The sequence below is a fragment of the Mastomys coucha genome, unplaced genomic scaffold (assembly GCF_008632895.1).
Source record: "Mastomys coucha isolate ucsf_1 unplaced genomic scaffold, UCSF_Mcou_1 pScaffold8, whole genome shotgun sequence".
Lineage (NCBI taxonomy): Eukaryota > Metazoa > Chordata > Mammalia > Rodentia > Muridae > Mastomys > Mastomys coucha.
In genome coordinates, this window is record NW_022196914.1 from 73,312,460 (window position 1) to 73,328,016 (window position 15,557).

A 15,557-nucleotide genomic window follows, 5' to 3' on the forward strand; every position below is an offset into this window, starting at 1 on the left:
TGGTGCGTCTGAAGACAGCTACAGTGTACTTACATATAATAAATAAATAAATCTTAAAAAAAAAAAGTGAGGCTTAAAATCTGGTAAGGTACCTGCCTGGCTCATGGAAAGTCCTGGGTTCTATACCTACCACACTACCAACACACACATAGATATACATACTGAATAGTAATGTGTGTGTGTGTGTGTGTGTGTATGTATGTATGTACATACATACACATATATATATACACACATACATACACACACACACACACACACACATATATATATATATATATCTGCCTCCTGAGTGCTGGGATTAAAGGTATGTGTCAATAAACTTGGCTTAAAATATATTTTTCAATTTGTTGATAGTTTGATAAAGTATCAGTGTTGTTTTGTTACATAATACATTTACAAATACTATATTATATATATAGTAATATATTTACAAAATATTATCTTCATTATCTTCAGTATTATTAATTTCTAGGGATAAGAGTTTAGAAGCATCTGCGGTGAAGGTTTTCTCCACAGTCTAAATTTAAAGCTCTGGGAAGCAAGCTTCTTGAATGTATTCAGTATTACATAATTAAGCCTTGCATGCCTTAAGCAAAACCCCCAGTCAGTGCCTACAGCAGCACCTCCTAACTAGAAACAGCAACTAGAGAAGCAAATGGGGTGACTGGCTACAGCAAATGGGGTGAAGTTCATGGTGGTCCTGTTACCTGTTCACTTATGTTTGTTTGCCATGAAATAACTTCAAGTTGTGTTTGGGTGTTGACTGTTTTGAAAGAACTTTGACAGGCTGAGAAGGCACAGCACATGAAGGCACTTGCTGCCAAATTATGATCTGCCTTAGCCATAATTTGTTGTTTCCTTTAATAAGCTAAAAATCTCCAAATCCTTTTTTGTTGAGAAGGGCTATGACTGAAAGTTCAGTGCGGACCCACCCATGTGAAATCACCCTTTAGACTAGAGGACAGGCTGTCTTAAAAGTCCTAGGAAGTAACGACGTGCAGCATAGTGCTTTTGCAGATCTTTCTGTGTAAATAATGTCCCCCCAAAAGCCATCAGGAAAGGCTTCAGCATTTCCCGTACCTACAGATAGCTTATGTTGCACACTGAGCTCTCTGGGACATCTTTCTGTGCTGTGTGTCTGCCTTGCTGCTGGGGTTCCCGATCACTGCCAGCAAGCTGCTTAGAGGAGGAAGCGCACAGTCTGTAATAGGGCTCTCAGTCCGTGTTTCCCAGGGTGAAGAACAGCGGAGTCTGAGACGGATGCTATGGTTCCCGGTCCCCTGTGTACCCAGATGCTGCTAGGGTACCACTGGGAATTGGGAATTGGGGTCCTCTGAGGGTGTCTGTGTGCCAGGCAGGAAGGGGACGGCTGAGCCCTGGAGGGGTTAGAATCTGGCTTGGTTCTGAGTGAGTGTGGAGGGAGTACATGGAGGAAGGGGCTGGAAGAGAGAAGGCCCTCCCCAGCATTCTCACGGAGATTTAGGTGCAGCTCCTTATGATGGAGGCCTCCCCTGAGACGGTCCTTGATGAAGGAGACATCCTTGATTGTTTGAACTGCTTTATTTGATGGCAGATGTGAATTCATACAGCTTACTCAGGGTGAACCAGGGATTAAATACCTTTTGCAGGAGGGAAGGCCCAGGAAGGGAAGCTCATTAGCTAAACACTGGGGCCTATCTAGATACTTTATTAGCATGGAGGACTCCAGGCTTTTATGCTACGTGGCCGTATGCTACGTGGCCGATTGTCATGGTCATCTCAGCTGAGTGTCATAGTTACATGTACAAGATCAGGTAGTTTGGTAGGGAGCTGGCTTCACACCTGCTGTTCTCAATTCTGAGATTCCCCGGGGTTTGAGCCTGCTTGGCAGTACCAGTTCTTCTGTCTGGTGTCACAGTCCACTTGCCCCACAACTACTTAGTAGTAGATGGTGGTCAAATTCCTGTGGGCACCATGTTTTAACAAAACCCCCATGGCAGTACACTTTTGTTAATAATGTCAAGCGTTTGCATTTATTGGGTCTTAAGAATGGCAGTATTACAGTATTCCAAACCCGTATTTCCAATATCACAAGAAGTGGAATGTCAGTTGTAGAAAGCAAACAGTTCAGCAAACAGTTTGCTTGTATCGGTTTTGTGCTTTAGGAGCAGTCAGCATGAGCTCAGGGCGTGGCTTAGAGCAGCCTGCTTTTGGAGAAGGCACTCAGGCCCTGCCTGTCTGCTTACAGGTTAGGAGCTACGGTGAGGGTTCTTTTTAATAATAGCTTGTAGTGAGAGTGAGAGCAGTTCCTCTCTTGTAGGAGGATGAGCAGAGGTCATGGGCAGGTTCACTGACTTTTATCAGTAGAGTATGTGGGAGTTCTGAAATGTTCAAGCATGTCAATGCAGATTTTTTTTTTTGTTGATATTTATGTAAGTAAAAAGCTTGGTTCCTAATTGCTTATTACAGGTATATAGAAGTGGAATTAAATTTTGTATTGATTTGATAATTCTATAATCTTTCTACAGTTGCTGTTCTAGAATTTTGAAATACATTCCCTGTTTTTTTTTTTCCAGGTTTAGTTCCATCTTACCTGATCTATGCATGCCTCTATCCCTTTTTCTTTCTTTATAAAAAGAATTTATTTGGCCTGGCTGTGGTGGTAAATGGTCTTAATCCCAGCACCTGGGAGGCAGAGGCAGATGGATCAGCAAGTTTGAGATCTTCCTGGGCAACAGAGCAAGTTCCTGGACAGCCAGGGGCTACACAGAGAAACTGTCTGGAAAAACAAAACCCCAGAACACAAACAAACAAAAATCACAAACAAGCTCACCTGTGCTGTTGCACCACCATCCCCTTTTCATTCTCTTCTGTGAAGGTTTCATTTGTTGTACTCAGGATCACTGGACTCATTTCTCCTCTGCCCTGTTCCCTTTGTGGTCTCACTTGGTTTCCGGGCTTTAATGAACTTAGGTGTCAGGTTAATTAATCCCATTAGCTTGACTTCTCTCCTCCACTGCAGTTATCTCATCTACTGTCTACTATAGGCAGCTCAAGCAGATGCACCATCTTCCCCAGTTCCATTCCAAGGCTTCAATTCTCAGTTAATGTAGCTTTCTACTCTTTCATATTTTTATACCTAATCCACCAGCAAATCCTGTTGGCTATTTTCCGCTTAAATCCATAAGTGGGCCACAATCAGACTGTCCCTGACTCCTAATTAATGACCATGCAAGAGGGGATCTCAGTTCATTGTTAAGCTGACACTTGGATGATTGCTTCATAATCAAAGATGATTTCATCAGAACTTAAGACCTCACTCTCTGATGCATTTTTAGCTTTTATAATGATATGTGCCCTGATGCTCACTAAAGTAACTTTTAGATGTCTGGAATTTCTAAGACATGAGTGGAATTCCTCAGTCTTTTGGTCTGCATACTGAATTGAGTTAAATGCATTTAGAATTAAATTGCTACCAAGGTCTTTAAGATTTAGTAAAAGAAATTAAAATAATCAGCAATTTGCACTTACCTTAGCTAGTGTTCTACTACTGTAAAGAGATAACATGACTAGTGCAGCTCTTATAAAGGGAAGCATTTGGGCCTGGCTTACAGTTTCAGAGATTTATTCCATTCTCCTCATGGCAGGGAATATGCTGGCATGCAGGTAGACATGGTAGCTGAGAGTACTACATCTTTATCTGAAGGTAGCAGAAAGAGAGATGCACGAGGCCTGGCTTGAGCATTTGAAACCTCAAAGCCCACCCCTAGTGACACACTTCTTCCAAGAAGACCACGCCCACTCCAACAAGGCTGGATCTCCTAATGCCTATCGAGGAGCTCCACACTCTAATGACAAAGCATTCAAATGTATGAGCCTATGGGGGCCATTCTCTAAGCTTAGATTTTTCAAAACCTACTGTGTTTAGGGTTCTTAAACACTTCAACCTCCCTTCTAGCCCACCAACCAGAAGTAGGGGAGAAAGGTTAGTAGGAAAATTGTGGACCTGTTTAGAAGTAAGATCTTTGGTGCGATTCCACTCTTCTTTGTCAGGATACCAAGAGTCTGATCCAATAGCAAATAGCAAACACAATTAGTAGTGGTGGCTCGATCCAACAGTGGAAGTGGACTGAATACCACGAGTCCTTGGCATGTTTCTCTCCATGCGTGAAGATCATCAAAGAGGAAAATGTTGTACAGTGGCGTAGCAATGCAAAAGCGTCCTCCCATTGTTTGTGGGTGTATATATGCACAGTACATTCAGATAAGGAAGCACATATACACACACACCCATATACACACACACACACACAATAAACAAGTAAATCTTTAAAAATAGGAGAGAAATTAAAATTGATTTCCCAACTAAAGTATTAAGAAAAATATTGGCATGTGTAGTCATTTGAGAAATTGTGAAAAGAGATTTTTTAAAAGAGAGATTCAGTTTTACTGGTAAGAGTAAAAAGATGTTTCATCTGAACTGACAGCAATGAAAATAATCCTTTCATGCATGCCTTGGCTGTCATACATGTTAAGAATGGCATTGGCTGTGCATTTAAACAACTCCATTTTCCTATATGTGTGTGCTGCAGCTGTAGAGTAAGTTAGTTCTGTACAGTTACATTTTGGGAGAAATAATTGGTCAAAATGTTAATGTTTATATGCCTTATTGGTCCATAAAAATGTTCTAAGGAAATAATTAGAAATGCAAACAAGGATTTGAATTGGAAGTGTTCCCCTTACTATATAGATTGACCAAAAAACTAAAAGCAACCTTTGTACTGTCCCTGTTGAAAGAATGGTTAGATTAAGGCTTTTGCAAGGAGTAGAAACTATTTTTCTCATTAGCTTAAGTAAAACTTGTTGTTCGTTGAAACAGATACAGAGCAGCCTGAGATAGTGGGACCAGTGTGGCCTTCTGGCACCGGGGAACCCAAGCTACCTTTCTCATTCTGCACTGGGCAGGGTCAAGCTAGTCCCTTCTTTCTCTGTCGATGTGCTTTGTCCTTGGCCTTTTTGTTTGTGGGCCAGTGCTGTGTGCCAGCCCAGATGGAGTCAGTCTTGTGTTTCTGAGAGGTTCCAGAAGCGTCTGGATAAGCTCACCCTGTTCCGTCCTAAGTGGGTCGGCGAACACCTGTGGTTAGCCTGTACTGAGTTTAATGGAAATGAAACTGATTGGGTTATATATTTTATAATTTCCCTTGACTGGGATTGGTTATTACTAACTTAAAGTATTCCTGAGGCCTTCCAAACTCTAAGCTGGTTTCTATTCTTTCTCCTTAATGAAGACTGGCAATTAAAGCGCATTGCAGCTGGGGCTCTTCTCCATCTGACACTCTTCTGATGCATACATACCTTATGCTTCTCCTTCCTGGCCTGCCAGCAGCTCACCCTAGCACTCTCACTGGGCTCTCTTTGCTCATCCTTTTAATACCACCATTACTCTGTGGTTGCTTTTCATATTATGTCCCTGGTGCACATTTTCTTTCTGCTTTGTAGTTATGGAAATTACCCATTATGACTTTTCTCCTACACCCCTCCTATTGGGAATCACATTCTAGACAGCTCCCTGGCCAGGCACACATAATGCTGCACTAGCTTTCCTTTTCTGCTCTTCTCTGGGGTGATTATGTACTGTGCTTTACTCAGCCTTGTAATCCTGATAGCACTGAGGGTGATGGATACAGTGTATTCAGTGTTCACCCACTTACACATTCCTGTATTTTAAAATGGACCATTTATCACACTTGTAAATTTTTTCCTCCATCTTGAGAAATACAAACTTTTTTCCCTGTAAATTTAAGAGTAATTTCTAACATGATTTTTTATGTGGCATGGTCGAAAGAGAAAAACCTTACTATTAATGGATATGTATATGAATATCTTTCAGTATACTTGAGACTATTAATACAAATTTTTCCTTATACTAAAGACACAGAATCTAAAGAGTTTCAAGTGCTAATGATCTATGTGTAACTTCTGTACTAAGCATTTTAGTGAAGAAAGAAGCAATACTTAGTGAACAAAATACAACCATTTCAGAAATGTGCTGTGTAGACAGAAGTTTACAGTGCTGTGTGCAGAGTTCTTACAAACAAGGTGAGCCATAGAAATAATAGTTCTTTGTAAATGTGAGATAATGTCCATCCAGTTGGAATGGTATAATTGGTTGAAGGTTAAATGTCCAGTTACTGTGTGGGACAGGCAACAACTGGAACCACAGCTGTGTGTATTTAACACTTCAGTATGTGTTGATAAGTGTGAAAAGTTGATGTAAATCTCCGGAAGTTGTGCTGTACAGAATATGTAGCAAAGGCTTGGGAATTTTGTCGCATTGCCCTAATCACAAGCATGCTGTGAATCAGAAGAGTCTGAATTCAATGAGAGGCATGAGTGAAAGGGTAGGCCAGCAAAGCCAGCTCTCCAGTTAACAGAAGCAGGGCTTTAGGAAGCCTGTAGCATTTTAAGTTTTTCAAGAGTCGGGAGCTACTGATGGCAAATTGATTCACATAAAGAAATGAACTTTGATTCATGATTCAATGTCTAAATGAAGGTGGGAAAATACATAGAAGAGCTAGCAATGAAAGAAATGTGATTCTTACTTGCTGCTTTTGGACAGAATTGATACTGCGATAAACAGTTGCAGATTTGGTTGACATTCAGTCATAGGTCAGGGCTTGGAGCCTCATGGAGAGAAAGCACTTGAACTGCTTCGGACAGGCTAGCTCAGTGGGTGAGATACTGCGTGCAGAACAGGACACCAAAGGGAGAGCCTTCATATGTGGACCAGTCTTGAAGTGGACTTGTGAGGCTTTCTGCTGGACTACATCTCTATAAAGCAGAAAGCTGTAGCTAATAAATGTAATTATTTAATAATATGAAGAACTGAATTCTTGAAATTCTTGAAATTTACATTTAGACAAAGTTTAAGCATTTTAAGGGGTAGTGTGAGGCACAATCTTCACAGAAAGCATTAATGATAAAGCAAGTGTTAGGAGGTTTTATGCTTGACACCATTGTCATTATGCTGTCTTAAGAAAGTAGATTCAGCCTCACGGTCTATTCCAAGGCCACTCTAGTATCCTCTGAATAAGGGAAAGAAACAAAGGAATAGTTTATTTAGACACTGTCATAACCTAGCTGTGACTGTGGCCTGTCTAAATATTGTCACTTTCGAAAAAGCATAAAATGGGGAATGTTAAAATGTTTTCTTCAGAGACAAAGTCCATGACAGAAGGTTAAGAAGGTGTTGGAAACCTGGTGATTAAAGATGGGCATGAGAAACGACTTCCCACTGTTAATGTATTTGGGCAGGAGAAAAACCACATTTCCCCTACACTGGCAACCCTTCTAACTTCTGCTGCATGCATTCTGCATTCCCGTTTACATGTGCTCTTACTTACGTTCAAAGCAATTGCCTCTTTAAAGTCTTCCGGGATGGTTGTTGCTATTGATCAGTTTTAATAATTTTTAATGATATTTTTATTTATTCCCTTTTGCTAGCTGGATTGCCTTTTGCAATTCTTACTTCAAGGCATACCCCCTTCCAGCGAGGAATATTCTGTAATGATGAGTCCATCAAGTACCCTTACAAAGAAGACACCATACCTTATGCGTTATTAGGTGGAATAATCATTCCATTCTGTATTATCATTGTAAGTTAAACCTGCTTTTCCAAGTTTATAACTTTTGAACATGCACCTTACTCTTGTGATGGTGGTTATTATTAATGATTTAATGTATATCCCTCAGGATTTTAAAAAATACTTTAATGGAAGACTTATTTTATGGAGCTATTTTAAATAAGGTCAAAAGAGTAAAAATATGTAACTGGAGCCTAACTTGGTCTATGTATATTTTGTGCTAATTTTTTTGTCAGCTTTACCTTGTCAACTTTAGAGTTAGTGTTAAATTAACATTTAGTTAATTCAGAAATATCATTAAAATCATCACAGTATCTGACTAGTAAAGGAAAGTAATTGATTCATAATTTATGGTAACTAATAAAAAGAAACCTTTTACACTATAAATACTGAGATTCTGAAAGGAAGGATGCTGCTCTTTCAGTCTTAGCTTCTTCATGGGCCGTCCTGGAGCCTGGCGTGCCCCGGCTACTTACCCGGAACTGTTCCTGGGATCTGGTGGTAGTAGTAGGCATTGTACAGTAATATAGGTGATTGTCCTACAGCATGGCAAAGGTTGAAGAGCTCAGGGATTCCTTTAGTCTGTCTAGATCTCTACACTGAGGTTTTTTTTTTTTTTTTTTTTTTTTTTTAAAGATTTATTTATTTATTATTATATGTAAGTACACTGTAGCTGACTTCAGACACACCAGAAGAGGGCGTCAGATCTCACTATGGGTAGTGTGAGCCACCATGTGGTTGCTGGGATTTAAACTCAGGACCTTCGGAAGAGCAGTCAGTGCTCTTACACGATGAGCCATCTCACCAGCCCTACACTGAGTTTTTACTAATAAAGAAAAACAAGCCCATGATGGTTTGTAGAAGGAAGTCATCTGTTAGAGACAGGTTCTGTATGTTCGCTAGCCTGGGCATGAACTCATGGGCTCAGGCACTCTTTCCATCTCAGCCTCCCGAGTAGCTGTGAGGTCATGATTGTTCCCTGAGCCTGGTGGTGCATGTCTATACTCCCAGAACTCAGGAAATTGATGCAGAAGGATTGTAAGTTCAAGTCCAGCTTAGACTACTTAATGAGACTGTAGCTCATAAAACAAACATACATATACATACAAAGGGGTAGTCTGGGAGGAATTAGGAATTAATACGTTCCAAATATTTTTTATTTAAATGAAATACAAGGAGGACATGACTACCCCTAAGTGGTTGAGGTCTGTGTTGTAGATCTAAGGAAGAGCAAAGGCAGAGGCATCCATCTGGAATGGTTCAGACTGAATCAGGCTGTGAGAGGAAAGAGGGAAGAGAATGAAAGAGAAAGAGAAAGGATCCTGAAGCCAGGAGGTCAGGAGCAGACCAGGAGACCAGGAGAGACTGGTGCAGAGACTGGTGCAGCCAAAATGGCTCGGTGGGAGAAGGGGCCCAGCTCAGTCCCTGGGATAAGGTGTTTCAGATGGGGGTGGGGTATTTCAGACAAGATGTCTCTGTGATGGGTACTGATGATGAAAGGCTCATGGACAGTGTCCCTTTGTTATGTTATATAGGTACCTCAGCCATTTGTCCTGGGTTTGAGACGTAACATCATTAGTCACTTAATGAAAGTACATGAACACACACACACACACACACACACAGGAGGGGGGGTAAGGAGTGATGGAGGGAGGGGGGAGAGAGAACAAATAGTATAAAGCAAAGTAAACATTTTAAGACAAACAACAAACAAGTAGACATTTTAGCTTATACACTCTATAATTTAAGAAGGGATCTTATTGTTGCAAATAGTAGCTGATTCATTTAAAGCACTGGATGTACTGTGCTCTTCAGTCTACTCTGTTAGGTGACATTGGAAGACTCACTAGGGTGGAGGGCAGTGGCAGAGCAGGGGCCTATGCTGTGCTGTGAGGGTTTGCAGAGCCTGTGTAGTAGCATCCAGGGTCCAACACAACAGTCCAAAATGGGAATGATGCTTTATTAACTTAGAGCTAAGAAAGAAAGAAAGAGAGAAGAGGAAGAGAGGAGGGGAAAGAAAAGAAAGTAGACAGTATTTCACTGGAGAGAGGACTCAGTGGTTCCTGATCTTCCAGAGTATCCAAGTTCCTTCCCAGTACCCATGTTGAGTGGCTTACAACCACCTATACCTTCAGCCTCAGAGAATTTGACACCTTCTGGCCTCTGGGCACCTGTGACATATACACAGAGTGCATACACACATGTGCACATAAATATAAATTAAAAAAAACTTCCAGCACAGTCTCTCAGAAGTTATCTTTACATTCAGTAAATGACAAGTGAATCAATATGAATTAAGATCCTTGAAGTATACATTATTTTTAAAGGTACAGTAAGAGAACTGTTAAATGGACAGGTGGAGGTACTTGCTGCCAAAGAGGACCTAAGCTCAATCCCCGGGACACCCGTGGTAAAAGGAGAGCTGACTCCTGAAAGCTGTTCTCTGACCTCACTTTGTATGTCTACACACACACACACACACACACACACACACACACACCCTTTCCCTAAGTAAACACATATAAACACAGCTTATTTTTTAATTAGTATCAGCAGAAACAAATTTTGCTTAGGTCAGCAGCTTCATGTACTAGTTTAAAGTAATTCTAGTTGACTTATTAATTGAGTTTTTTTCAGGCACTCCTTTATCAGAGTTGTATATATTGAATTATTTAGAAGTAAATTGGAGGAGGGGAGGAAGTAAATCATTTAAAATCTGTATTGATTCAGACTTTGCACCAAGCCTTTGGCGTGGCCTGCAGATGATCTGTAATTACACTGTGACAAAGTCTGTGAGGACCCGGAGATGGGAGGATTTCTGTACAGAGGAGATGGTCAGTGAGCAGTGTCAGGAAATGGGGTAATAAAAAAATCTTTTCACTCCAATAACTCAGTTTTGGCTATCGAGAAAGACTCAGGAGGCTATAAAGGAGTGGAAACGAGGAGAGCTGCTCAGAAGAGGTGGAAGATATGGAGGTGCACCAGTGATTTCAGACATCTGGGCTAGCAGCCCCCAATGGAAGTGCGCTGTATGGGTGCTGTTTGACATAGTCTTTGGTGGGGGATATTACAGGAGCTGGAAAGAGAATGCTGTGAGCATAGCCCATGGGGTGGAGCAGCGATGTAGAAAATTGTCACCTTTATAAAGATTCTGCTTCAGTCTCCAAGGCCTTGTCTTCAGGGCGTTAATAATTTATCATATCTTTACTGTCGTTAGTCAATGAAACATGAGAAGTATTTTGAGTTGTAAAATTAATTCCACAGTTTACTAGTTGTAGACTTGGTCAAAGATTAAGACCAAAGGATAATAGACCAAAGGGCAGGACAAAGTATTAAATGAGTTGAATATGACTGTCGTATGCAGATGGAATAAATAAAACTTGACTTAGAATTTCTTTTGGCTGTTTCTCTCAAAGAGGAGAGCACTGGCCAGCACTAGAGCCCTCCCACCACCCCAGTACAGGTTTTAGTTTATGTAGGTCAGCTGATGCTCTGCAAATCAGAAAGCTGGTTCCTCCATCCGAGGCAGGAGAGAGTCTGAGTGCCTACAGCTGGTACTTGGTGTGAGGTGGGAGCTGCGCTCCTCATTCTGGAGCATGGGGTTCTGAGGTGTGGAGGTTCCTGCTGCTAAACTGACAGTAATACACTTGGTATGCCTTCCACCACCAAAGATGAACTCCATAATTTGCTAGAGAACTCTTCTCACTAGCAGCCCTTCGGTAGTTAGCAGAACTCCCTTAATGACCCAAAGAGGCAATATTATCTTTAAAACAGGGCAGGGACTGTTTGTAAGGATGACCCTTAGCAAAGTAGTGCAGGTTTGATGAACCCAAGTCCACTTCCCTTGTCCTGTGATCCAGTCTCCAGAAAGGGGTTTCATGAATTCACTAACATGCACAGAGACTATTTTTGTGTGGTGTAATGTGTTGAAGGGATTTCGACTTACCCCAGCAGTGCCTTTCAGTTAAAGTTTCTCGACACCTCCTGTTTTAGGCTTTGTATCAATTTCAGCTTTCTGTTGAAAAGCTGAGAAATCACCCTGCTTTTAATTCATAGTCTAATTGGCAAAGTTTTAAGACTGACTAGGGGCTCTGGGAGCTATTGAATTAGACCCGAGGGAAGAAATGCTGGTAGCAGATCCTTGAGATCCATTAAGAGGCAGCCATTATTTCACCTATGGCAAGGCTGGCTCTACATATAGCCCTTCCCTGATTGGACATGTTTGTAAAACTGGAAGGTGAGGTAGAAGAACAGTAGATGTCTCAAGAGAAACTTGGCTGTGTTGCCCTCACCTTCCTTCTACCCATGAATTAGCAAGCTCACTGTTCCTACATGTGTATGTAGATAGCAGGCCCATAGAGTACATCCTCTTGTCTTATTTAGTAAATGCTGGGATTCATAGTTACATTAAGTATTTGGATTTCTCAGGAGGTTGGTGGGCAAACTTGTGAAATTGTTGTGCTTACCACACACACACACACACACACACACACACACAGAGAGAGAGAGAGAGAGAGAGAGAGAGACAGACAGACAGACAGACAGACAGACAGACAGACACCAAGGTAGCAGTCCACAGCATGGTTTTGGGAAGACTTTTTAATATATATTTTATATATAACTCCATTTTTATAAAGCATTGAAAAATAGGGGAAGGGTCACCTGAAATGACACCTCCCCCACCCCAGGGAAGGAGGAGTCCCAAGTATTAGTTTGGTTTCTTAGGACTCTTGGAAGGAGTCTGGCTTTCCCTGAGCCTTCTGGGAAGCAGAGCTTGGAAACTTGGTGGTTGAAGTACTGCCCTTAGGCCTCAGACATAGACCCACACTTTTATCCTGTATTTTTATCCCCTAAAATGCCCTTACTCCTTTTAATAGGATGGATGTCTTTGACTCAAAGGAATGCTTGAGGAAAATGATGACAGATAGAATTGAACCATGGTTATATGAGGAAGATTCTCTTTGGGAAGTTTGTGTTCTTAGAATGAGCCACAGTTGTCTTTTGGGATGATGATTGAAGCTCAATTTATTTGAATGTAAGAAGAGAGCCAGGGGCTGTTACTTCCTGTAGCTGCGCTGCTGTTGGCTCAGCCATGGCTCTACCACCAGTGCCTACAGCTCACCTGGGGCTTTTTCTTTCTTTAGAATCAGATGTCCTAAATTGACTTAAAAGGGGAAGTTTGTAAACGATCATTTACAGCTTAGCAGTTGACTTGTTTGTTTGTTTGTTTAAAGTGCCTGCTTGTTGTTTTAACTGCCTGCTTTTCTCTCTCTTTCAGATGATTATTGGAGAAACTCTGTCTGTTTACTATAAAGTCTTGCAATCGAATTCCTTTGTCACCAATCACTACGTAGCCACCATTTACAAAGCCATCGGAGCCTTTTTGTTTGGAGCCTCAGCTAGTCAGTCCCTAACGGACATCGCCAAGTATTCTATAGGCAGATTGCGGCCGCACTTCTTGGCTGTCTGTAACCCAGACTGGTCAAAAATCAACTGCAGTGATGGTTATATTGAGAACTACGTATGTCAAGGGAATGAACAGAAAGTCAGGGAAGGCAGGTGAGTGTGTGATCTCTGGTGCTCGTGCTGCTTTGAGTAGTACTCCCTGGCTACAAGGTTTTGGAGACTGGAAGAGAAGCTGGCTACAGCTTTGAACGGAGAAGCTAGTACAAGCAGAGGAGTGAATGAGACCATATATCACCAAGGCATGGGTAGAGTCCTGAACCACCCATCACCCCAATTCTTGATCCTTAGTCTACTGTTTAGTTATGAGACTCCATTTAGGAGCATTTTATTGAAATGTTTTATTACGACGTACGAGAACATAAGATGAATCTGGACCACTTCAAGGTTAGTAAACCTTTAAAGATGCTGGTTCAAGGGCTGAGGTGTGGCTCAGTGGGCAAAGGCTTCTTCTACTCAACCAGTGTTGCTTTGAGACTGTACTGAAATAAACAAAACTGTAACAGTCTGTGCGCAAAGGCTTTACTGATACATAATCCACAAACATGAAATCTGTCCACCCTAAATGACGGTTTTGAATGGTTTCGTTGCATTAGGTTTGCATATGAGCCCGTGTCTGACCACACCCTTCAGCAGCCCTTGAGTCAGCTTTCTCTCCCTACAGTCCTTACTGTTCCATGTTTTCTAGGACACTGTGTGTGAGACTATTCAGTGAGGACTCTGGTGTACCCTTCTCTTACATGTTGGTTTTGTGATTTGCCCGTGTTTCTAGATTATTACAGATTGTTAATCCAGTCGTCTGAATGTTGATTTATATTTAGGTTGTCTCTAACTTGGGGCCATTAAAAAAATGAAGCTTCAGCTGGGCATAGTAGCTCACCCCTTTAATCCCAGCTCTTGGGAGGAAGAGGCAGGTGGATCTCTTGAGTTGAGGCCAGCTGGTTTACAGAGTGAATTCCAGGACAGCCAGGGCTGCACAGTGAGACCCTGTCTCAAAAAATAAAAATAAAAGAAAAACAGAAGCTACTATAAACACTTGTGTGCATGTAATATACTTGTATTTTACTTGAATGAGTACCTAGGAGTAGAAATGCGCAGCATTGTACGTGTGTGTTGCTGCAGGAAGCCACCAGGGTCCGAGTAGCTATCTCTTTGCATTCTTCTGGAATGGGAGACTTGCCCTTAATCGGGTCCTCACTGTCCTAATTACTAGTTTTCCCTGTGTTAGTTGTGCTGCAGGTTTGCTGTATCTCAGCGTTTCTGTTTGTATTTTGTCCGTAAGTGGGGCTGCTGGGTATCTGAGTGTGGCTTTTGTCCTCCGTGTCCTGCCATCTGGAAATCTCTGTTCCTCTCTTGCCCTTATAAAGAAATGGGCTCCATGTTCTACTAAGTTGTAAGAGTTACCCTTTTTGTGACATGTTTTAAAAAATTTTCTCCAAATTCCTTGCTTGGTTTGTATTTCTTACTGATACTCCTTGAAGTATAGAAATATAAACTTTAGAGACCTTTTTTTGTTCCGTGTGACATTGTGTGTGTGCATGCAGAGAGCAGAGGTCAGCATCGCATGTGTTCAGTTACTCTGCATGTGTTTCTTGAGCCAGTGTGTCTGGAGATTGTGTGCGGGGGGGATTCCATGAGACTGACTGGCCCGGGAGCCCCAGGAGCCTCTGGTCTCAGCCTCCCCAGTGGGGAGAACAGGACTCGGCCCTCACACGTGAGTGACGAGCACTGCTCCAAGGGAGCCATCTTCCCAGCCTCTGCAAAGTTTCCAGGAAACCCAGTTTATCTTTTGCTTTCATAGTTTGTAGTTTTGGATCTTAATGAAATCTGTTCCCTCTGGTGCTTTGTAAATCTACTTTTAAGTTTAGTGCTTCCAACATTTGAATTTATTTTTGTATATAATGTAAGGAAAGTATTTCTTTTTTTCCTATAGACTACACAGTGCTTCCAGTCTAACTGACAACTCCATCTTTTAATTTTAAATGTTACTAGCCCTTTTGTTGAAAGTCAAGTAACTCTATACTGTGGGTCTGCTGTTAGGTGGTGTCCATTCATTAACCTGTGTGTCCTCTCTGCAGTATCATGCCACAAGTTTTTGTCTTCAAATGAGGTCTCTTTGTTCTTCATGTTAAAGCTTTCCTTTCCTTTTGTAAGGTTGTGTGTGTGTGTGTATGTGTGTGTCTCATTTGATAGAATTTTCATAGAGATTGTTTCACATCTTTACATTTATGGTGACTTGTAATCTTTCTTAAAGATACACTTTTTCTACTTTGTGTGTGGATGTTTTGTCTGCATACATGTATATGCACCATGCTCATGCCTGGTGCTCACAGAGGCCAGAGGAAAGTGTCAGATGACTTGGAACTGGATTTACAAACATTTATGAGCCTTTCCTGTGGGTGCTGGGAATCGAACCTGGGTCCTCTGAGAGACTAGAAAGTGCTCTTAACCACTGAGCCATCTCTCCAC

General features: G+C 41.6%; 1 protein-coding gene across 3 annotated transcripts in view; it reads left to right on the forward strand.

Moving 5' to 3' along the window:
- Plpp1 (phospholipid phosphatase 1) overlaps window positions 1-15,557 on the forward strand; it is a 61,002-nt gene that overhangs the window by 36,446 nt on the left and 8,999 nt on the right. The window contains exons 1-3 of one of the 3 annotated variants that reach the window (XM_031360301.1): window positions 5,958-6,081; window positions 7,486-7,637; window positions 12,904-13,184. In XM_031360301.1, coding sequence (XP_031216161.1) covers window positions 6,027-6,081; window positions 7,486-7,637; window positions 12,904-13,184 — 488 coding nt within the window. In that variant the 5' untranslated portion in view covers window positions 5,958-6,026. Of the gene's footprint in view, window positions 1-5,957; window positions 6,082-7,485; window positions 7,638-12,903; window positions 13,185-15,557 lie in introns of those variants that run through there. The other 2 variants (XM_031360300.1, XM_031360299.1) reach the window with 2 other exon arrangements.